The sequence below is a fragment of the Gavialis gangeticus genome, unplaced genomic scaffold, assembly GCF_001723915.1.
Source record: "Gavialis gangeticus isolate Ggan-Ray unplaced genomic scaffold, GavGan_comp1, whole genome shotgun sequence".
NCBI classification, from domain to species: Eukaryota; Metazoa; Chordata; order Crocodylia; family Gavialidae; genus Gavialis; species Gavialis gangeticus.
The window spans coordinates 322,529-345,545 of record NW_017728981.1 but is presented as its reverse complement, the minus strand read 5'-3'; the positions used below and the strand labels follow the sequence as shown (position 1 = coordinate 345,545).

Sequence of the window (23,017 nt, the reverse complement as noted above, 5' to 3'; positions counted from 1 at the left end):
TTTGCACCCAGAGCTATAAGGACCGAGCTGCTGCCATCCATGCTGTGTGCTTGCTGGGCAGTCGTCCGAATGGGTCTGTCCGCTCTTGCTGGCAGCTCAGTCCCGTCGGCTGGCTCTACCCAAGTTTACTCAAAATCAGGATGGACTATTTATTCCTGGAGCAGACCCATGAAAATGAGAGGTTGGCTTTTTAGGGTCTGTGTCTGGTTTTGGTTTGCTTCCTTTATTAGGCCCAAGTTCCTTACTTGCTCGTGTCCCTGTAGTACTGGGGGTTGTTCTGTGGTGTTGGTGTCTGGCCAGCTGGGTGGTGGCTGTGGAGTCGGCCGTGTGTCTGAATGGGATGGCGGGGCTAGCTGCTTCTCCTTTGAAACAGTTGGTGCTGTGGTGATAGTCTACTAAGACACCTGCTCTACTTCAAGTGGCACGTTGCTCCCAAGGGAAGTGGTGGGAGCGACACAGAAGGGGTGTTCCCAGGCTGGCAGAGGTGTCTGGTTCTATCTTTTAGTTTGATGAAGAAACAAGAAGGATAAAATGTTCTGGCAAGTACTTGATTCTTGTGAATGGTTCTGACTGCACAGATACTGACATCTCGCAAACCCGTGATTGTGTCAGGTCACACCGCTCACATCTTGCAACAGAAAACTCAAGGACACAGTAACATTTGACTTTCCTGGTTTTGATTTTAGGGGACATCACACAGAAGGGATATGAGAAGAAAAGAGCGAAGCTGCTGGCTCCTTACATCCCACAAGCCCAAGGTAGGTACCCTTTCTCAGCTCAGGATTATGGCTTTGGTTTTGTGTATTGGCCTTGTCATTATAGGAGATTTATTGGGCGGGGGTGTCGTATTATCCCCACTTGTCAACTCAGATGCCCTTGATTGAGCACAGGTTTCTAGCTGTGTAGCAGCTCCACTGTGGAGGAATGGATGGTTGCAGCTGCGTCTGGAGCACTAGAGCCTTTTGCCTCTGGCTGCTGGTTTGCATCTGGGTCTGGAGAGCCTGGACGTTCCCACCAAGCGGGTGTATGGCTTATGGGAAGTTCTGTGGCTCGCAGCCCATTTCCCAACCTGACCTCAGGTGAAGAAAACCCCCCACATGCAGTCCTTGGGCCCTTGTCGGTTGGGAAGTAGGCCTTTGAATTAGGCATTTCAAAGGGGCCTGAAAGCCTGCTAACGCTTTCTCGTCCTTTTTTTGGGAACTGCCTAAAAATGGTTTAACCACAAAGTTAGTTTGCCAGTATATGTGTGTCCTACCCTAAAAACTCTTCTGCAGCTATTCCTCCTGCATGCCTAAGGTGCATTAGATCTCCATCACTGTCCCTGTCAGCTCGTTGTGCTGGACCAGGTGGAGTCATTTGTCATTTGGTTTAGGTTTAATTCAAAAATCCTCAGCAGTAGGGCTGGCTCAGAGTGTAGCCTGAGGTAGATAATTAGAGGTAGATAATTGTAGGTAGCTCTCAAGGGCAAGGGCTGAGAACATTGGATGATTAATAGCAGGGTGCTATTAAGCCCTCAAGTAAAACCGCCTTTCCTGACAGGTTGACCGCTGGCCATGCAGAAACAAAACGGTGCTGCAGGTCTGCAGCAGCTCCTCATGCACCAGCCTGGCTTTTGCCCTTGTGCCTGTTACTTCGCACATGTTTGGTTTGGTTTGAAAAACACTGTTTGGCTATGAGAAAAGAAGTCTAGAAGGCCCATTCACAGTCCTGCTGCTCTGAGTGACGTGTTTTTTAAGGCAGGGGTGGGAGCCAGCGTATGTGCGAGTGAAATAGCTAGATACCGTGTCACTCGTTGTGGTAGACTTTGATACATTCGTGTCACTCCTTTCGGTAGACTTCGATGCATTGTGCTGCAGTCTGGTGGCTCTTTCAAGGCAGCTGGTCCAGCTGTCGCTGCTCTGGAAAACCTGCTGACTTCATCAGGGTTGCAGTAAGCTTGGGGGAGCGGGCCGTTGGTTGCCAGGTGCAGTGGTCTCCTCCTGCTCCGATGAAGAAAAGATTGATTTTTCTTCTGAAGAGAAAACTGTAACAACCCAATGAACTCTCAAAGGACTCTCCCTGTGTTGATCTGTTATCCCCATTTTACAGACATGGGTGGGGGGGTGAGAAGAGGCACAGGGAAATCTGACAGGATATTGAAGCATGCCAAAGGCAGAGGCAAAATTAGGAAGCAATTCCCAAATTCTGCCCCTGCCCAGCCTGGTATCCTGTGCTGCCTCCAGGAGTTCCCACATTGTTTTAGAGGTCAGGTGGCAATGTAATCCCCCAAAATACATTTAATGAGTGCAGCATCCTTTTTTTAAATGATCACACAGGAGAGATGGGGCTATGTGCTGGAGTTGCTGCTCTGTTCGTGGCTGGCTGCTATTAAAATACATTTCTGTAGAACCTTATTTTGAGATGTCCCCATTCATAAATAATAAGAAATATGACATGAACGTTGACATGAATTCTGCAAGGACCAAAATAGCATGGAACAGCCTCCATATGTATTTACACCTCGGACTAATAGCTTCAAAAGCAACAGATAGCCTGTGTCACCTGAGGGTCTTGTGTGTGTGGTTACCTGCGCATCGTCCTGTGGGATGAAGGGAGATCTCGCCACTTTGAACTGTGCTGCTTTTATTGGGGTGAGGCCAGTTTTGCTGAAGTGCAATTAGTAGAACAAGAAGTACTTCACGTTCACTTGACTTCAGTTTTTACTGTGGGCTCAGGTGTATTTGACTGATGAGCTGCTGCCCTTTGATTGCTGCAGACCTGGCAGTGCTACTCCAGCTCTCTGGCCTGGAGGAAAGGGTCAGGAAGGTCTTGTTGCCAAAACTTGCACCGCACTTCAACAAGGATGTGGAAAAACTTGAGAGGGTTCAGAGGAGAACCACCCATATGATCAGATAAGCCATACGAGGAGAGGTTGAGGGGCTTGGGCCTCTTCAGCCTACAGAAGAGAAAGTGGAGGGGGTACTTGGTAGCGGCTTACTGCTACATCAGGGAAGTACATCATGAACTTGGAGAGCAGCTGGTCACCAGGACAGCCCTTGGGAAGACCAGGAGCAATGGATACAAACTCCTGGAAGGCACTTCAGGTTCAATTCCAGGAAAAACTGCTTCACAGTCTGGGTGTCCAGACTGTGGAATAAACTGCCTCCAGTGGCGATGCCTGGAAATCTTTAAGAGGAGACTGGACAGTCACCTTGCTGGGGTCACTTGACCCCAGTTGTCTTTTCCTGCCTAGTGCAGGGGGACTGGACCCAATGATCTACAAGGTCCCTTCCAGCCCCTAACAGTCTATGAAAATTAGCAGCTCTTGTGCACGCAGGCTGGTGGAGCAAGGTTTTTGTGCTATGTGGGATGATGCTTCGTGTAATCAGTTTCTAAGGATGAAGCTGAGGATCCTTTTGCTCGTGTACAGGAAATAACGGTCACCGGGGTTCCACTCGTTATCAGAACCTCTGAAACAGTCGGTTCCATTCTCTTGCTCCTTTCTTCCTTTCTCTCGCTCTTCAGGAAACCCCATTCTGGGAGAGTGTCATGTGGGCATCCATCAAATGTGCATGCACAGCTTGCAGATTTTGCATGTGATTATCTCTTCTGGGAGCAAGTAAAAACAAAGCAGGTGTCTTAGTCTACCTATGTGTTTTGGCCATTATCGTGTCTCTGAAATGTTTCCAGAACATTTTGGGCTCGCTCTCATTTTGCACCCTTAGTTGATTCACACACACAGATCCTCCCATGGATGATACAGTAATGGAAGTGGAACATGGATGTGTCTGAAGTGCAAAGGATTTTCCTCTCTCGATTCAGATTTCTCTCCCTTCCCCCTGTAGCAGATGTAGACGCACAGCTACCTCTTTAGGCTAGGGCAGACAATCAAAAAGCTGGAGCTTGACTTGATTCAGTCTTTGCAGGTTAGTCTAACCTGCATAGATCAGACCGGTTTGCAAGTGAACAGACATTTGCTTTTGACTCTGGGAATGCAGGCATATGCCTTCAATGGCTCAGGCCAGAAGCCGGGGAGTGCTAGAGCACCCTGGGCTGCAGGGCCTGAGGAGCGTGGCCAGCCGCGGCAGTACCCTGGAGTGAACTGGCCAGGAAGGGGGTTTAATTCCCCCCCCCACCAATCTCACCGGCACGGACCTGGACATTGGTCTGCCTGGCGCTCCCCCCTCACTGCTGCAGGGGCAGGGTGGGGGCGCAGCCAGAGGCTGACTAACATGGCCCCCTTCGGCAAAGGGGGCAGGGAGGGAGTTTATTTTCCCCCTTCCTCCAGCGTCTGGTGAAGGGAGCAGGGAGGAGGCCTGTTCCACCGCTTGCCCTGCACAGGGAGCAATCAGCAGAGGCAGCAGTTCCGGCTAGGAGACCTCAGGTGCAGTCCCCCAGGGGCAGAGGTGGGAATTCACCCCCTCCCTGCTGCCTTCATCTCGGGGGGCCATGCCAGTCGGTGCTTGGTTGCACCCCCGCCCCTGCAGCAGCGAGGGGGAAGGGCCCTGCCTGACACGCTGCTGTGCCCCAGTCAGGCAGAACCTGGCTGGGGTCTGTGTCTCTGGGGCCGGGGACAGAGAGGGGAATTAAACCCCCATCTCCGTTTGCTTCATGCTATTGTGGGGGCTGGCCACACCCCCACCGCTGAAGCAGCAAGCAGAGAATTGCCTAGCAGGGAGGAAATAAACCTCTTCCCTACCCTCTTCGCCTTAGAGGGGCAGATGTCTGGCCATGCCCCCACCCCTGCTCTGGTTAGGGAGCAGAGGGGCAGGGCCAGCCCAGCCCAGGGCTGCAGGGCACTCAGGGGTGCTGGGGGACTCTCGTTTAACTTAAACCAGGAAGGGGTCTGGGACAGACATTGCATAAACCGGTTTGACCCAGATCAGTTAAGTCTGATACTACATTCAGCCAGTATATCTCAAACCAGTTTCAGCCATTTTGAAACTGTTTTATGTGCACTGAACTTGCGTTCTGTTACAGGTAGTGCTTAAGGCTTCTTGTTTGCTAACTAATATTTGTATTTTTGGTTTGCATGCTTGCCCTATTAAGAACAAGGCAGAGTTTATCAAAGATTTAAAAAGCAAAACAGAATTATTCTACTATTTGGGAAATATTTAAAAATGCAAACTACTTTACCCCAAAGGAAAGCACAAGGTGGTAGTCAACTGTTCTGGACAAAAGAATTCCTTCCTCACTCCTGGTGTACAAGGACATAGTCAAATCACTGGTGCCAATGGACTTTACCTCTAGGCAAACAAGCAATTGCAAGGGCTGTTTCTGGGCCTGCTGCTCAGTGGGATGACTGGGAGCTGAGGGCTCACAGTTGGTAAAGTATCCAGGACAATGGGGTCCTGGCCCAGCCTACAGAGCTTGATGCAGGAGTCCACAGAGCTTCCCTCGGCTCTGCGTCACATGCTTCCGACCAGTCTGCAGGTCTACGCTATTGATTTTGCTGGCTTTTTCCTTTCAGTCTCTCAACATTGTGCTATTCCCGGTGGGAGCTAGTGCAGACCAGTAGCCAGGGTTAAAGCACAGCTTTGCCTAACCCTGTAAATCGGACATGTGTTCTGGTACAGTGTGGCTTAGGGAGTGTTTCACCCATTGACAAGATCAGACTTGCCGCTACCATAATTTGGGAATTATCTCCTGCCTTGCTACGTCTGAGCGGGTGTCACAGTTACAAGTAGAGCCAAGATTCCAATTCGGGGATGCGATTTCTGCGCCTCCAAGTCATCAAGGTCTTCTCCAGATATAAATCAACTGAGGGACCTGTCATTCCCCTTTGCTTGAAAAAATGTTATGTACGGGGGTAAAATTGAGAGGAACTGGTTTCTGCCGAACAGGCGAAAATCTGGCGAGTTCCTGGTTTCCCTACTGTAGAGGGGTGGAAGCGGCAATTGGCCAGAGCCTGATGCAGCTTGTCTGCTCCTAAAAGTGGCTACTTCTGCGTTCGGGAAATGGTGACCTGCGAGTCCCAGATGTAGGAGCCTGTTTTTGTGCTGTCTTTGTAGGTTACAATTTGAGAAGCTGCAGCCATTTAGGGAGCAGCCACACGAACATAATGCGTTGTTCAATACTACCCCCTGCCTCAAAAGTTAATGTGTTTTTGTTTTTTTTTTCTCCTTCTAAGCAGAAGAGTCAAATAAATCTGGCCCTCTTTCACTTTGCTGTTAGTGTTAACATGCAGCTAGACACTGTCATTGATCATGAAGGACATCTTTTACTGATTCTTTTTATATAAATAGTTGTATCTAGTTCCCTTCCCCTGGCTGAGGAGTGAGGGGGCAGCACACTGTTAAAACCTAATGGCAATTAAAGCACCCAGTAAAACCCATTTAAAATACTACTGTGGTGCTGCCTGTGTGACCAGATGCTGCCAGCAGAAATTGCAGCTCTAGCATGATTATTCTGAAGGGAATGCTAAATAAAGTCACCTAACATCTGCCAGGCTTAGCTCACTCCTGCTGCTTTGTCAGAGAAGCTGTATAACAGTATATGATTTACTGGAAGTTTATGCTTCTTCCCCACTCTGTGAATCCTGGTCACATGCTTTGTTAGATTGTACTCGTATGCTCTTACATGCGAACGACAGCGAAACAAAAGAGCTTGTTCTTGGTGTTTCACATCATTTATGAATACATTTTGGTCCCTATGTAAATGAACTGTCATGTTTGTCTTGTGATGTCCTGTGGAAAAAAAGGAGCAGCTTTTGCATATTGCAAGCAAGGCATTAATGTGTATTCAATAATTCACTTTAAACAAATGCTTTTTAAATGTGCTGCTGACATCTAGTGGGTACTTAATCCTAAATAAATTGTTAAATGAACAGGAAGCACTAAGCTGCTCTGGTAGCCTGTGAAGTTGTCTTTTCGTTGCATCTGAATAGCACTTCTTGTTCATGATGAAGACAGACGTGGCTGAGTCTGAAGCGAAGTGTAGTTCTTCATCCTGTCATTTAATATAATTTGTATCCAAGACGAGAGTAACTGGTTCAGATGGGTGCCCCAGGAAGATGCATTGGACTGTCATTGGTGTTTGAATCGCATGCTAAATTTATTTAAGCCAGATGGTGTGGTTGGCACCGCACAAAGTATAAAGACAGCTCCTGCTTGATGAACATGCAATTTAAGGTCTTGATTCTGCAGCTGGTTACGTGACATGGATCTGTATGCTGCTGCAAAGTCCAAGTGGGACTTTACACTGTTTAAGTGTCTGCTCCATGGTGGGCACTAGAAGATGTAATGGTTTTTATGTGGGAGCCTGGGAAAGCACAAGTCCATGTGTTGCTTTAAAGCTGCAGCCAACAACGTGTTCTAATTGGTGGATTCAGTTTTTCTGCGGCGGTCATCCTCTCGTTGAGATTCCAGATTCCCCAGTGTTTTCTGTGTACAAATGTTTTAAAATCAGCAGCACTCATTGTATGAAGTTGGTGCTTCTTGAAAAATACTGGAGTAACAGCCCACGAGGTGGAAATGCTCTTCATCTGCCTATGTGATACAGCACAGACAGAGGGGTGCTAACAGCTTCCTCAGCGCATCTCCATAGGTGCAGAGTTGGGGAGCAAACTCTCTAGGCCTCTAACAAAGCGTACTCTGTAGGGTGTGATGGGTGTGGGCGACAGGGATGCAGAACTAGAGTCAGACCACCAAATACAACATACCGGCTCTTGACGTTGCACCAGGTGGTAATTTTTGAAGACTACTAACTTGAGCTGGATAGAAGCCAATGCCTGGTGATGAGTTAACATTCAGCTGCATGTTCATACTGGTTTTAAAAAGGAAGAAGAAGAGACAAGCAGGTGAGCCCTGGCACCCTTTGCAAAGATGACAAGTTTGTTTGTCATCTATGTGTAACGTCTCCCCTTAAATCCAGGTCTCCAGGTTCACAGTCCCTGTACTTTAGCCACAGAACCATCCTTTGTCTCTTTGCAGCCTGTGGGTTGTGGATGCTCCTGTCTTTGTGCAGCCAGGGGTTATAGTGCAACTTGGCATTATGCACAACTGTACTGAAACAGAAATGTGGTTGTCTGTTTGGACTCTGAAAGTCTCAGAACACGCTTAAAGAAAAATGAAGTGCTGACTACCGGGCGTTTGCCAGATTAGTTATAATGAAGAGGATTGTATTTATTCTAAAGACTTGAGGCCCCCTTGAAGTCATTCTGCAATACCTTCTGTAGATCGTCTTCCTTCATATACAATAGGATACTTCTGGAAATTAGTTTTGATCATGCATGATAGAGTAGTTGGTAATGTTAATTTAGTTTGACATCTCCAGCAGAAATCACGGTGTCCCTGTGGCTTTCAGGGCAAGATATACAGCAAGTGCCCTTGAATTGACCATGCTTAATTTAAAATATTTTGTACCATATTTCTCCCATTGCAGCATTGATTCTGATGTCCTGAAAGCACGATGTGGGCAGTGTGTAATTGCCCGTTATAATTTGAGCTAAAAGTTTTATTTAGAAGGTGGAGGCTGTGGGTTTGAAAAGTTAGGTCAAGATGAAATGACTCCAGACGGATGCCAGATTAGCGATTGCCCTAACCACACCAACCTCTACAGCTTCTGGGTGTTAAATGCTAGGATTTTTAAAGTAACCTGAGGGAGTTCAAATCTGATAGATTCAGTAGGAATTGAGAGCCAAGCTCTTAGGCTTCTTTGCAAAATCACATCCTGAAAGTCCTGCACAAATAACATAGCCATCTTGTGAGCTTTGGGAAGCAGCAGGATCAAGGCATTTGCTTCTCCAGCAATATCATTGCAGAAGCTCGGATTGCCTCACACCCTTACTCCAGAATTAGAGCAGTGGCAGACTGCTCAAATAAGGGTCCACAAAGAGTTGTGCAGGTTTAAGCACAGCAGCATAATTACGCCAGTCTACTGCTATCAAGGTCTTGTGCAGACAGCCCTGCATTTTTACGTTGCATCCTTTACCCCAGTGTTGGAGCGTCTGCGAGTGGATATATATGTATATGAGGATGAGGTTGCTGATGCTTGGGAATCCACAGTGGCCGGCCAGTGTCTTGGCTGCGCAGCATTGAAACCCTCAGGGGATGGGCATTTTTGAAGTGTTGAGTATAAAAGCACTCATCTGAAAGCTGGTTTTTATGCTTGATAACTTGCATTTCAGCTGGAGGCTGCCACTGAGTCCGTTTTCCTGCTGAGTGACAGAAACCAAAACCAAACTTGGTGGTCCCAAAACACATGTGGGTTTCTCAGGTTTCATCCCATAATGCTCATGCACAAATTCTGTAGTCACCCATTGAACTGCCAGGCTACAGAAAAAGTTATCTTTTGGGATTTCTGGCCAATTTTGGAACCCTGTGATTTACTTACTAAAGCAGTTTGATCTGTTATTGTAAATCCTCCTCTTTTCATGCAGCATTGATCTGATACCATGTGCGACTATTAATTAGCAGTTAAAGTGACAGTAGAAAACTGTAATTACAGCACTGCATTCATGGACTGATCAGCCTTGAGTAATTATGTTGGCACAGTCATGGCAAAGTGCGTTTAACATGAAAATTACATACCTTGTTCATAATTCAGGGTAAAAGGGAACCATTACTGCAACATGATGTATTTTACATTTGTATATAATGCTTTTACATAAAGAGGAGCTGGAGCACATGGAGGTGAAGTGACTCAACCATAATCATATAGCAAGGTGACAGCAGAACAAAAATAGACCCCAGGAGCCCGGATCCCCGAGGTGAAATCCTAGCCCCATTGTAGTGAGTGGCAAAACAGTCGTTGGCTTCACTGGGTCAGGATTTCTTCCCAGGCTCAAAATGCTAAACTCTCCTTTTCAAGTCCTCCCTAGTAATCTGAGCTGGATTACCCTTCGTTTTAGTTCTGCAAGACAAGATGTCTTTGTGAAAGAATCGATTTCCTTCCTGTTTACTGTATGTGACCCATCGGTAAAAATAGCCTCTTTCGATCACTTGTTCACTCAAAATGCATTTGGCTATTTTTAAATAGACTGCCTTTATTCCAGAGGAACAGTGCAGTGCCATTTTTATAGCTCTTCTGCATTGCATTTGCTTGCAAGGGAAAGTTTTTTCTCTTCTAAATCGTTAGGTCAGCATTGGACTTCATGATTTGTAGATCACACGCTAGAAGTAGGACTTTTTAAAGCTTTTTAGCTAATAACTGAAACCATTTTAAGTGTTGTACATCATGATTTTGGGGTAATAAAAACTATTGTGAAAGATGAGACTTTCCTTAATGTATATTTTTCTATAGAATTCAATTTTTAGAATTCTGTCTTGGTGGAAAACCTTTTTTTACCCCTCAGGAAGCCAGTTTAACTCTTGTGGGGTTGCAGTTTCTAAAAAGCACAGTGGTTTACACAGGCTGACCAGTGTAAATTGTGTCTGTGGAAGGAGGTTGCATAAGGGCTAAAGGTCCTTTTAGACAAGTCCATAAACAGGATCTCTGAACAGCTCCACAGGAAACCTTGAATTTCAGTCACAAACTGTGCAAGGCCTGTTTTGTTCCCTGCTAATAATTTGACAGATAATATGATTCTATAATATCAACAGCTTTTTAATTCCATCCTGAATAGCACTGCATTTGGGTTTTCTTATCAGAAAGAATTGTGGATTGTTTTCCAGGGGTCGATCCTGCTTTACAAAAGGAACCCAGAAATCAGATGCCTGCTCCATCTGCTGCTCCAGCACCATCCACATCCAAGTATCATCGAGCTCGCTCTGGAGGAGCCAGAGATGAACGCTATCGCTCAGGTAAAGACATGACAGTCGCTCTTTGGATGCCCTTGCTGGTGTGAGAAATCCCACCATGTGGTCTCGTGACTCCAGCCAATTTCTGGTCTCTGAGCTAAGCCCCACCTTGCCTGTAGGCATGAAGGAGGTAGCGTAGGGGGAAGAGAGTAGCTCTCGATTCTGGCTTGAGTTTGGGGAGCGAGTGCTTGAACATCGCATGGAAGTGTCCTACCCTACTTCTGGAGATGGCTCTTGGGGAGCTTCAACAGCTGGAGAGCTCCGACGCTCCAGTCATTTTTTAGCCTTATCCCTGTTCTGACAGTGACATCATTTAATCTGTAGAGGGGCGTAGGCTCAGGACTGTATTCCTGAGGGATGGGCGCTCAAAGTAAGCATAATTGATAAAGTAGTGCAGGGAGTGTTTTACTTCTGGCCACTTGGCCCAGGGAAAAATCCAACATTTGGCAGTACAGGGTACCCACAATTCAGTTCAGACCAGTGGCGGCTAGTGACCCACTGCTTCTTAGACATGCTACCCTCCCTGCTGATGGATGGGCTCCTCTGCCCTACAGGCTGAAGAACAAGAGCTGACCTTCTGTCTGTGTACACAGTTCCTGCTAGGTACGCTGCTCTGCTGGTATTATCAGAGGCATGCAGAATATATGGAGTATACCCATTCCGGTGACTTCATAATCCAGGCATTTATATTGCTTTCATGTAGATTGTCCCTTTAGACCGTACTTGGTAATACGTTGTCTTTTCCCCAGTCACAATGCCTCTGCTGCTGTGCATGTTGCAAGGGGGCTGTAAGCATCTGGCCTCGTCCAAATACTGTCTTGGTCAGAAATGCTCCAGCTTGGAAGGGCTCTGTAGTGGTGTATAAACAGCGTCTACTCGGGCTTCAAACATTCTGTCACAAGATGCTTCCTAATTAAACTCCCCAGGGACCAGGTTATCAGATGGGAAGACATTTAAGCAAGTGTCCAGAGTTGGACTGTCAGTGCTGCTGTGCACCCCAGCGCCGGGCATAATAAACGGAGGCTTAAATGACTTGTCCAGAGCCGCTAGACTAGTAGACAAGCACAGCTCATAGGCCCCTGCAGACTCTGATGGCAGCTTTACTGAGTCCCTGATGCCATGAGTCAGAGTGGGAATAGTGCAGGCCTGGAGTAAGCCACTTCACCACTGCCTGTTTCCTTCTCTGTCTGAAGGAGACGGTACCCGCGTGTCACAGGATTGTTGAACGTAATTCCCTTCTCCGAAGTACACTGAATGCCTGAGGTGGGAGACGGGTAGAAGAGGAAAGCTATTAGCAGCAGCACTGTTAATTGTGGTAGTGCTCAGTGTGATTTATGTAGGGTTTTCAAGTGCCCATACAAAAAATTTAAATCTGCTGATTCAACTCACTGTCCCCCACTGCAGGCTCTCCTGTCCCATAATACAGTTCTCATTTCCAGTCCAGTGATGTCTGCCAAGATGCTTGGCACTGGAGTCTCAAGGTCACTTTGTAGTCATTTGTGTCTGTAGGGTTCCAGGTTCCTTCCCTGCTGCTCCTCTGACACTGTTCCTACAGCACTGCATCTTGGACTGCACAAAAAATGTGGCCTCTGTTGGAGAACAGGGGGGGAAAGTGATTTTCTGGCATTTTTCATAGTTCTGTTGATTTATTAAACAATACAAGCATTAGACTTTTTATTAAAAAAGAACATGTCACTAACAGCTTCTTCTGGTTGATGCTCTTTAACTTCTTTCCCCCTGCCCCCTTCTGAGGCAACAACTTTTATCAGATTTTAATTCCTCTTATCGTGCTTTAGGAAAACATCTGATTTCTGACACTTCTGAGTCTTGTCGGTTTGTGGTATCGGGTCATGAACTCTTTCCGTGAACCCGTAGGCTGGTTCTCTTCTGAAGTTACATTTCAAACTTCGGGCAGGCTCTGCTGAAATCCTAAAGCATGTCTGGCTTTTTATGTTAAAGGGCCTATTGTATTCTGATGTTGTGGAGCATGAAATGACCCAGTTTGGTTTGCAGAAGCCTTTTGGTAGGAATTGTCTAGCCTAGCATAATAGACAATATCCAACTAAATGTCACAAGATTAAAAATGTTTCATAGCAGATTGGATGGATGGTGTGTTGGTTCTTGCAACACTTGTATTTCAGCCTGGCCTAGTGGCTAACTGGTTTCAGTGCCTAACCCCGTATCAAGATACAGAAAAAGCAGGATAGATGAGAGGCAACAAATAATTGTTGTGAGGCCAACTGAAATTGCTAGTGAGACGGTGGGGTTCAGTTCAAAAGGCAGGCAGGATGTTAGCTCAGGCCTGCGAATGACTCATTTTTAAGCCTCATAAATGTATTTGTCCTTTTCCCCTCTTTATTCATGTTTTTATTGTTACGAAAGTCTAAGTGCCCAAACTTCCGTTTTGCAGATATCCACACAGAGGCTGTTCAGGCTGCACTGGCAAAGCATAAAGAACAGAAGATGGCCCTGCCCATGCCAACTAAGAGACGGTCCACATTTGTACAGTCACCAGCTGATGCCTGCACACCTCCAGGTTAGACTCTGCACAGAGCACTCTTTGGGATAGGCTGCTAACCAAAAGTGTGAAGTTGTGAAAAGACCAGACTGTCAGTTCTGTTGCGCGCCAGACTAGCTATCGTTTCTGTATCTGCCGTGTCATGCACGAGTGTCTGGTTATTTGCATGTTCAGGATGTGTCAAATTGCCATCCTTCCTGAAGCTGATACCACAGCTGGGTTTTATAGTAGGTGAAAATGATTACTCCTCTGGGGCCTCTTAAAGAGTTAACTGGCAAGAGCTAAGCAGCCTTTTTTGGATTAAGAGCTCCTCTTTTACTTTCCTGATCATGGTCTCAGTCTTTTGGTTTATAAAGTGTTAAAACAACACCCATGTTGCCTTTCTGTCCAAGGACACAGCTTTCAAAATCAGATGCTAGTTCTTTAAAGTGTAATTAGTAACTTCCACTGATGTCCCTTTCTTGGGCATGGACTTAATGGGATACCAGAACATTTGGACCCTTCTCCCTTCCTATCCCTTCACTGTTCAAATCTCTTGCTAGTCCTGATATGGAATCATCAAATATTAATACATACACTTTTCAACGTTTCAGGCAGCTTTGTGCATAGCATGAAGGGTTGGAAATACAACGTCACAACATCAGTGTTTGTACTGATGCCAACAATACCATAACCTCTGGGTGCTGATTTTATGCAGCGCTACGCAGTTTGCTCATTCAGGTTTTTGTTTTGGTGCTAACACTAAACAATTAACTTTTGTCAAAACAAACCTAAAAAAGACCAACCTCTTGAGCCTGCAGTTTATTCATGTAGGAGCTGTCTTGGGGTTATCTTTAACTAGAAAGTTACAGCTGCGTACTCATCACGATCCAGAAACTAGACCAGGAAACAAGAAAAAATTACTGCACCAGTTGGCAAACAGTCAGGTGTCCCACTCCTACACACACGCAGGGCCTGGTGCAGTGAGGCAGACGATAAGCCTCTCTGTTAGACTTTGGGTCTGATCACAGCGTTTACTACTGGCAGGTAACCGCTGTGCCTGCCACTCTGCAGTGTCAGCCTGATGAACATCTCCTGCGTGATACATGAGACGCTTTGTGTAAAAGGCATCAATGGGCCTTGTGAAAAAATCTGCAACTCAAAAGCAATCTTACGCTTGCTGGCTTGTAATTAGCATCACTTCAGCTCCCTCACCCATCCGCTGTCCTGTTCGCAAGCATTGTGACCCTGCATTAGGAATGTATGTAGCCTTGTCCACGGGGATACCGTTTTATATGTGCTCCCTTTCTTGCCTTCCTCCTCAGTGTTGTCTGGCTTGTTCTTTTTGTGATATCTAATCTGAAGGCGCTTGCCCGTTATTAGTCCCCAAGTGGGTAATGCCCTTCATTAAACCTTACTCCCCTTACAGTTATGCCTGTAAAGTTCAGTGTCGTTAAACATCTCCTCTCCCCAACCTCAATCCCCCGTTGACAGCTGGGAGCAGTTAATGAACCTCATGTTGTCTGTGTGCATTTGTCAAAAAAAAAAAAAAAAAAAGCAGCATCTTGTGGGGTGGGGAATTTAAAGCATTTAGCTTGGTCGAAGGCTCCTGAGCACTTTGTCAGTATTTGTGACCTAATTGTGTGGATATTTAAATTCTTTCAGATAGCTTGAATTGCTGCCATCTCATTTTTCTTTATGGCTTGAAATCATTCACCAATGTCATGAGGTTATTACCTCAGCTTCTCCTTTGTAAGGGTTCTTTGTGCATAGATATTAGTCATTCATGTGGATCAACATGTTAACAAACACAGCAGTATGCGCAACCAGGATTAAAATCCTGCCAGCTTTCCTTTCTGCGCTGAGTCCTGTTGCACCTGTGCACACACAGCTTGCTCTGCACTATTCCAGAAGCTTGCATGGACTCATGCAGTGGGTTGAAGTGGTGATAACCCATCTAAATAGTAAAGCACCAGCAAACTCCATCTAGTCTGGAATTATTTCATGCTAGCAGGCAGGGCTGTCTGCAGTTAGGGCCAGAGTTGAGGGCCTGACTCTCAGCCTTGAAGAAAGAGAGATTTGCAGCTGCATAGTCAGTGACCTATGGATGATTTGCACTTCGTAGGCTCTGGGGTCTAGCTCTGCTGAAGGATGTGACAGTGCAGGCCAGTGGGGAGAGGTGGAAGGGAAGAACAGATCTGAACCCTGTGTCCTGTACCACTTCGCCATGCCCAAGTCGTAACGGGGGAAGCATTCTGTTCATTCAGCAAAGGCGATGTCTTTCTGGTGGCCTGAATGAATTGGAAAGGGACTTGGCCCAGTTCTTTGGGAATGGGTGTCTGGAAAATCAGAAAAAAAAAAACTGGTGAAAACCTTACAGTTGAGGACCAAATTCCCCATGAAGATCAGTGCTGCTCTGGGCTGTTTGTGTGCAGGGTTTGCTCACTGCTCGTGCTGAACCTTGTTGTCCACAGCTCAAAGATTAGTCTTTAGGGCCATAATTCCATCACCTTCCAAGGACACACAGTTCAAAGCCATTTCCTTTCAGTCTTCTTTACCAGTCCAGATATTTGGGTTCCAGTTTTTCTTCCCAGGCAGCAGATGGAGAGAGCAGGTATTAATCATAACTGAGGTTTCAGACTGATATGCTCTTATCAAGCCACTGACTCTAATGATTCAGAAAACTGTAGTTCATGACATGAAGTCCATGCTAATAGCTTTGCAGAGGAAGGGAGTGGTTTGGAGAAAGGGTCTCAAAACTGGGGTGGAAAATTTCTCCATGTAACTTCCTTTAATAAAGCATCAGCAGTGACTTGGGTTCCTTACACCTCTTCCACGTTGTCCTAGGGATGCTGACTGTGTGTGCGGCAGTGGAGTAGCTGACGCCAAGAAAATAGAAAGTTGCTACGTGCTCATTTTGAAACTCAATGAAGAAGTTAATAAAACCAGTGTGTTCCCTGGCTTTGTGGAAATCATAGCATTCAGCACTAAACCACCTGCTTAAAATTTCAGGCAAATCTTTCCCATGGACTCTCTTGGCACAGAGCCGAGTCTGAATTTTAAATTATTTAGATGTTGTGTTTTAGCAGAATTGCTTTATATAATCTTTTAAAAGATGCACATAAGCTAAACTTTGCCAGAGCTGCAGTCAGCCTTCAAGATGACTTTTAAAAGCAAAAAGGTTTTGAGCTACATTTTCATATCAGTTGCTATTCTTGCTTGGGTGAAAGTAAGCAAATACGTTATGTATACTGTAGAAAGTCTATTCTGTTAAGCAGTATTTGCTTTAGATGCTGTCTAAAATATATTATGAAATCACAAGGGTGGAAGGTGCCTGTCAGCCTGTAGGCCAGGTGGCAAATACCAAATGCAGTGAGGTTCATACAAAGCATTTCCAGTTCTAAATGCTCTACATTCATACTCTGAGGCTTCTGTGAGTGTGGCACATTTGGGATTTTTCTACCACTCAGATGTTTGCAAATGGGGTTTTCTCTGGTCCTGCATCACTTGGCTACTCTCTCCTGCAGTTGTAGATCAACTCCCACACCAAAAAACTTCCTCCACCCCCCCCTTCTCTCCCTGTCATCAGTGACAAATAGGTTACAATATGTTTACTTGCCCCATAACACTTTATGAAAACACCATGTGTATAGATCATGCTTCTAGATCTGGAAAATCCTTTCAGTTGGCAAAACAGTACTGAATTGCTAATCAGTTTAGACCACGTGCTGAAAAATGCATATGCTATGCATGAACATATTAATCTTCCTAGCACTTCAAGTGCCCCCTGTGTTTGCTGAAATACCTGCTCGGCTGTGTCTAGTAGTATCACAGATGAAAGGACACCAATTTCCTCAATGATAGCAGGCTTCCTGAGAAGCTATTTTAATTCATTAAAAAGTCTTTTTAAAGGACTAGCAAACTAAGGAATTGAATTGAAACAATATACCTAATTGCAAAATTGATCCAGTAAAAAAAACTTAATGAAACCAGTGGGCTACAAACCCAGCAACATAAAGCCAGTTTTGCTGTCCTTCTCAGCTCAAATTATTTTAATTTCAGATGTCTGTGCATTAGGTTACAACAAAAATAAAACCACTTGATGGGGTCAATTTACTATTGTAGGTCAAGGCTGAGCCTGGGAACTACATGTGTATAGTCTGACAGATGATTCTTTCCACAGGTGCAAATGTCTTTCCTCATTTAATGAATTCCACTTTGAGTTTATTTCACTGGAGATGTATGTTCGTTGAGAGGTTGATTTACAGTTCTGTGTTTAATGTGAATAGCAAGATTAATTTTCAGCATGGCAGGGAGGTGTGCAGCTGCTCTTCTGAATCACCAGTGCACTGAACCATGCTTCTGTGCTCCCTGTTGTGGTGTCTTCGGGTCTCATTCTCTGACTGGATTTGTTTTCATCATTCTTCAGCATGATGATTGTTGTTTTAGGTGCCGTTGCCCATGCCAGCCCCATGCTGCATGGGTTCATGTTCTTTATTTGGAGTCTGATCCAGAGCCCAGTAGGAAGCAGTGAGAGCCCTTCCATTTGTGTCCTTGAGTTTTGGGGCAAGGACTTGATAACACCTACAGTTCTACCTTGAGAACTTGCCTTGTCCTGGACTGTACTTCTGTTTGGGTTTGATCTGCTTTCCCAACTTTGAGTTTGTGTAAAACAAAAGAAAAGAAAGGTAGCATAATAGAAATGGCGTAGTTGCCTGGCTGCTCCTGTTGTGGGGGCAGCAAAGTGGCACTGCCCTCTGGGATCTGCACTGGTTACCAGTAAGCAATAGCTCTGACCTTATTTGTGTAGTGCACAGGCCCTGGCCTTTGAGTTGCCTAGGGAGCCTGTTTCAACAGCCACTGCAAGGCAGCAAACTCTGGTCTTGAGTTTCCATCTGAATTGGATCTTATTGACCAAAAAGTTTATTTTGTGGAACCGACCCCCCCCGCCCTCCCCTTTGCATGACTCCACTCATTGCATCTCCGTGCACATTCTTTCTGTTGGGCCATTTCACCTTTGGCTAATTTTGGCCTTCCCATTGATCGCTCTTCCTGCTGGTTGAGTGGCTGCTCAGCTTTGCTTTAGTTGTACGGGACTGGCACATCATGTGTCGTGGGTGCTGAACAAATTAATGCTGGCATTAGAACTGGCTGTTGATTTGCAACGTGCACCTCAGGCTCCAGCGGGGCACTGTATCCTGCTATGCCAAGTGGGTAGGTGTGATTTAACAGTTTGATTTATGACTTAAAAGAGCCTCCTAAGGCTTAGGATTATGGGCAGCCAGTCACATGGAAGTATCTGAAGCCAAAGCTTAATGTAAGTGTATATATAGCACCATGTGCCTTTATGTTACTGTATAAATAATAAATAATGCGAGGTCCCTTATGACGTCTGAATTGTTAGTCCATAGACTTCAAATAGAGGAAATGCCTGTCCCCTTGCAAGTGTGGGATGTAGTCTCCTGTTCTATGATTTTTTTTCCCCCTAGGATCAGTTGAAATGGACCCATGTGCATCAACAAAACCGTTTGCACATGAACAGCCTTAGGTGCTACTCCCTGCTGGATTCCTGTAATACGGTGATGGCAGTATAGATCTTTTCCAGGTCTCCAAGCGAACTTGTGCCTTCCAAAGACTGATTCTGACACCACCTTTTCCATTTCAGAATAACTGATGCTCAGTGGCACAGCAGCTGGTTCCATAGAGCGTTTGAATGCAGCAGCAATGAGGGATGAAGCTTTGAACTGCTGGGCCTGCCTTTTCAGGGATAACTGTCTAACTGATGTCTGAATGTTTTTGTAAGCATTTCTTTTTGAACAGGAGTACATTGATTCACGCTGAGGATGTGTGCTTGCTTTAACCAATTTTACCTTTGTTTTGGCTATGTAACCTTGTCGACAGTCTGTAAAGCAAGTCCTCTGTGTTAGGAGATGTGGAGCCTTTGTCAATGATATTTCAATTGCAAAGAGAGCATGTTGAGTGCATTGTGCTTCCCTAAGAGGCTAGATTTTCTTTTCTGATTCCACACAGACACATCTTCTGCATCCGAGGACGAGGGGTCACTAAGGCGCCAGGCTGCTCTTTCTGCTGCATTGCATCAGAGCTTACAGAATGCTGAGTCTTGGATCAACCGATCTATTCAGGGGTCATCCACATCTTCATCTGCATCTTCTACACTATCCCATGGAGAAGGAAAAGGGACCAGTGGGTCACTAGCTGATGTATTTGCCAATACTCGAATAGGTAGGAGCTGGGTATGAACAGCAAAACTAAAAGCACTTTGAGCACAGCCTCTGTATTCATAAAGGTAGAATTCCCAGTTGTCCAAGGGGAATTTGGAGTAAGGTATCATTCAGCCTTGGCAGAACTCACTGGCCTTCAGTGGAGTTGCACCAGCATTAAGCTTGGCCCAAGAGGTTAGAGAAGTGGAAATGCTGCTGGTGAAGGGGAGCAGGAGTGTGCTGCTAGAGAAGGGGTCCCACAGATGCAGTTACGCTACAGACTTGTTTGGCAGGCAGAGCTTGCTTTCCGCGTTTTGGTGTTGCGTATGTCTACAGCTACTTGACCCTACTATTTGCACAAATCATGCTGCCAACTGCAAAGGGTGATTTTGGCCTTCATGTTCTGCAACGTCATGTTGATTCTTCTTTTCTTTAAATAGTTGGGGAATACTTTGCTTTTGAAGAAATCTACCTGCACTACAGGTGCTTATAGTCTAGCATTTTAATATTTATTGGGTAAAAAAGAGGATACTAAACATGTGCCCTGACAGTCACCAGAGACTTGCCACAGCACAGATTAAAGATCCGGCACAGATTTTTTTCCTGCTTTAGCTGTCCATGTTCCCGAGATGGAGGGGAGGGGGAAACTACAGATCTGGATACCCCAGGCTCAGTTTTTTGATGCTCTGAGGTGTTCCCTGCATGCTTCTGTTTGAAATTGCAGGGTTTGTTTTGCTCCTTTGTATGTCTTTCCTTTTTATATATGCTCTTCAGGATATTACTGCATCCCAGGGGCATATCTGTGTCTGTGTGCTCTGTGCTTTGGCTTAATTGGTTTGGGACAAGCAATGCAAAGAAGTGTTGGTGTCTTTAATTGCTTCACTTTTCTTTCCTTCTTTGATGTTTTATATTGTTGGTGTTTTTGTTTGGCTCTGTACTGGGATGCAAGTCGTTTCTGAAATGGAAAACCTGGGAAATTGTCCATAAAACATAGTCAGTATAATTAATACTTTACTAAAGCACAGAGGCACGCGTTAAACTGGGGAATACAGAAAAGAAATGCCACTGCAAAATCAGCTTCTGATGATGAATTAGGGCTACCTGCTCTTCAAGTCCTGAACACTTAGTGTCTAACAGAACTTTTTTAGCACTTTCCAAATGATGTTCAACAACATTCGAAGGTAAATTAGTTTTAAATAATGTTTTTATAATAACTATCTGCAACATGGGAACAAACAAGAAGATCATCTTGTGGAATCGTCTAAAACCGAATGCATCTGAATTTTGGCCTGTGCCGTTTTGTAGGTGAGCTCTTTGAAGACCAATAAAAATGCATCTGCTTGCTCAGGGTCGAAGAAAACCAAGGTCTTTGTTCCCACTGAACTGAGGAGCTCTGTCCTAAATGAGCTTTTCCTATCTTCATACTTCCCCAGGTGTGTAGGAGGGGAGTTCCTGTCCTGCTGTTCTTGGGAATCCAAGTAAATGTACTTGGATTCTGTGTATTTTACCAAGTAAAAATACACAGGAGCTACCTAGAAACAAAAAATCCTTACCTAAAGGAAGGAAGATCAGAAGTAACGCTTTGCAAGTGCCTTGCACTTTGAAGCACTGCAAGTGGACCTCTACTTTACATCTCTTCTGAAAGCTGGGACCTCTTGTCAGCACCGTGTGCCCTGTCTCTTCAAAGGGTTATGTTTACAATTAAATGTTTTTCCTCCTGCTTAGTTTAGAAAGAGGTCACTGAGGAGGAAGTTTCTCATGGTGAGGTGTTATTACACCTCTGATTCTAGCAGTTTATGCTGCACAAGTGGTATAGTTTTATCTTCTAGGAATATGACAGTCTCAAACACATTTTGATCCCACATAACTCTTTTACAGTACCTAGTTTCTAAAGATGTAGCTTGGTTTGGAAGTAGAATAGAAGACTGGGTGCTGGGGTCTGGCAGCTTTGCATTGTGACTTGGAGAAAGTGAGTTCATCTCTTCGCTTGTTTTTCCTTCACCAAAATGGATAAGGCACACTGCTATGGGGTGCTTAATTAATGCTTAGGAAACTCCTTGAGATGCTTTACTAAAAGTAATGATATAAGTGCAGAGCATTATTCTGTTTTAAAGAGCAGTGCCTGGTAATTGACACTGTTTGCTACTTAGAATAAAGGATATTAGTTAAATTAAATCTCGATTTTTCTCCCCCTTCTAGAGAATTTCTCCGTTCCCCCTGATGTCACTGCAACTACCTCCTCCACATCCTCTTCCTCAGCACGTCCAGCGACTATTGACCTTCCTCCTTCAGGAATTGTCAAAGGCATGCACAAAGGGTCTAACCGGTCTAGTCTCATGGACACTGCTGATGGTATGGAATGCTTCTGAGCACCACAAACTAAACCAGAGCATGAGGAAGGAGCTGAACTTTGTGCCATAGTGATGTGATTAGAAAATGCTAGCCTTGAGCTGCTGTAGGACATCTACATCAGTTCTGACTGCACTTGTATCCCACTAACTTTAAGTGCCTGCAGTGTCAGCATTAGTACACTTTTGTGTACACTACAGAAACCTGCTGTGCCTCCTCCCTACTCAGAAAGAAATTTCTGGGGCAAGGAATTAAGCTCTTGGTCATGCTCCAGGGTTAATGCACCTAGGTTCTGCAATTCCAGTGACCCAGGTCTTTTTTGGTCCATCTCCTTTTGTTGCAAGCAACTTACTCAGCTTGTAGACTCAGAGAACCCTGAGCAAGATCAAAACTCCTTTAGTGAATAGCTGCCTCCTGCCCTCGGGGAAAGTAAGTCATCTGTTCAGTGCTTTCCTCAAAGTGCCTGGAACTAAGTTAGATTTGCCATTTAGGGAGACTGGATGACTCAGAGCCATTGCCTCTAGATCGTGTTTTCTCATCCTGCCCTGTGACTGGTCTCTGAAGTGAATCAGTTTGTGGGAGAGTTCCTCAATTCAGTGTGTGATGCACAAGTGGATTAAAATAACCACCACAAACAGGCTGCCCTTCTGGCACTCTGCAGCATGAGCAAGGATTGAAGGAACCCCTGTTTCTCCCTCCCCACAAATCATTGCTGAGGCAGGTAGAGCCAGGTGGCCTGTGTGGGGTGCTCGTGCTGCTGCCAGATGGATTTTCTACACCGAATGCGTTAGTCCTCGGGGCTGACAATAAGTGAATTACTTGGCACCTTCCAGCACTAAATCCATTGGCGTTTTATTGGTGAATGCCAAGCATCACAGACAGAGCTGAAGCTTATGAGCAGTGCATACAGCAAATGGAGACTGTCTGTGCAGAATTCCCTGTGGGGGACTGAACACCTTAAGAAAGCTGTGTTAGTCTCTTTGGCAGGGATTTTCAAGGCAGCCTTTATTTTACTGCAGCATGTAATTGTACACTGAAGGTGCATCTAGTCCAGGGGTGGGCAAAATACGACCCAGGGGCCAGATCTGGCCCACCAGATGATTGTATCCAGCCCGCAGGGCCCCTAAAAATTTTAGAAAATATTTATGTGCTCCTGGCTGCCTGTCAAAGATGATGAGACAGGGGCAGTAGGACCCAGGGGAAGCCGGCAGTAGGACCCAGCAGCAAGGCCC

The 23,017-nt window shown here is 45.4% G+C and overlaps 1 protein-coding gene across 1 annotated transcript in view; it reads left to right on the top strand.

Moving 5' to 3' along the window:
• The first annotated feature begins 692 nt into the window (after window positions 1–692).
• The window catches only part of DIP2B (disco interacting protein 2 homolog B), a 69,035-nt gene continuing 46,710 nt past the window's right edge, over window positions 693–23,017 (top strand). Inside the window, exons 1-5 of the mRNA XM_019511157.1 lie at window positions 693–758; window positions 10,593–10,721; window positions 13,129–13,254; window positions 19,246–19,458; window positions 21,636–21,788. Coding sequence (XP_019366702.1) covers window positions 10,631–10,721; window positions 13,129–13,254; window positions 19,246–19,458; window positions 21,636–21,788 — 583 coding nt within the window. The 5' untranslated portion in view covers window positions 693–758; window positions 10,593–10,630. The remainder of the gene's footprint in view (window positions 759–10,592; window positions 10,722–13,128; window positions 13,255–19,245; window positions 19,459–21,635; window positions 21,789–23,017) is intronic.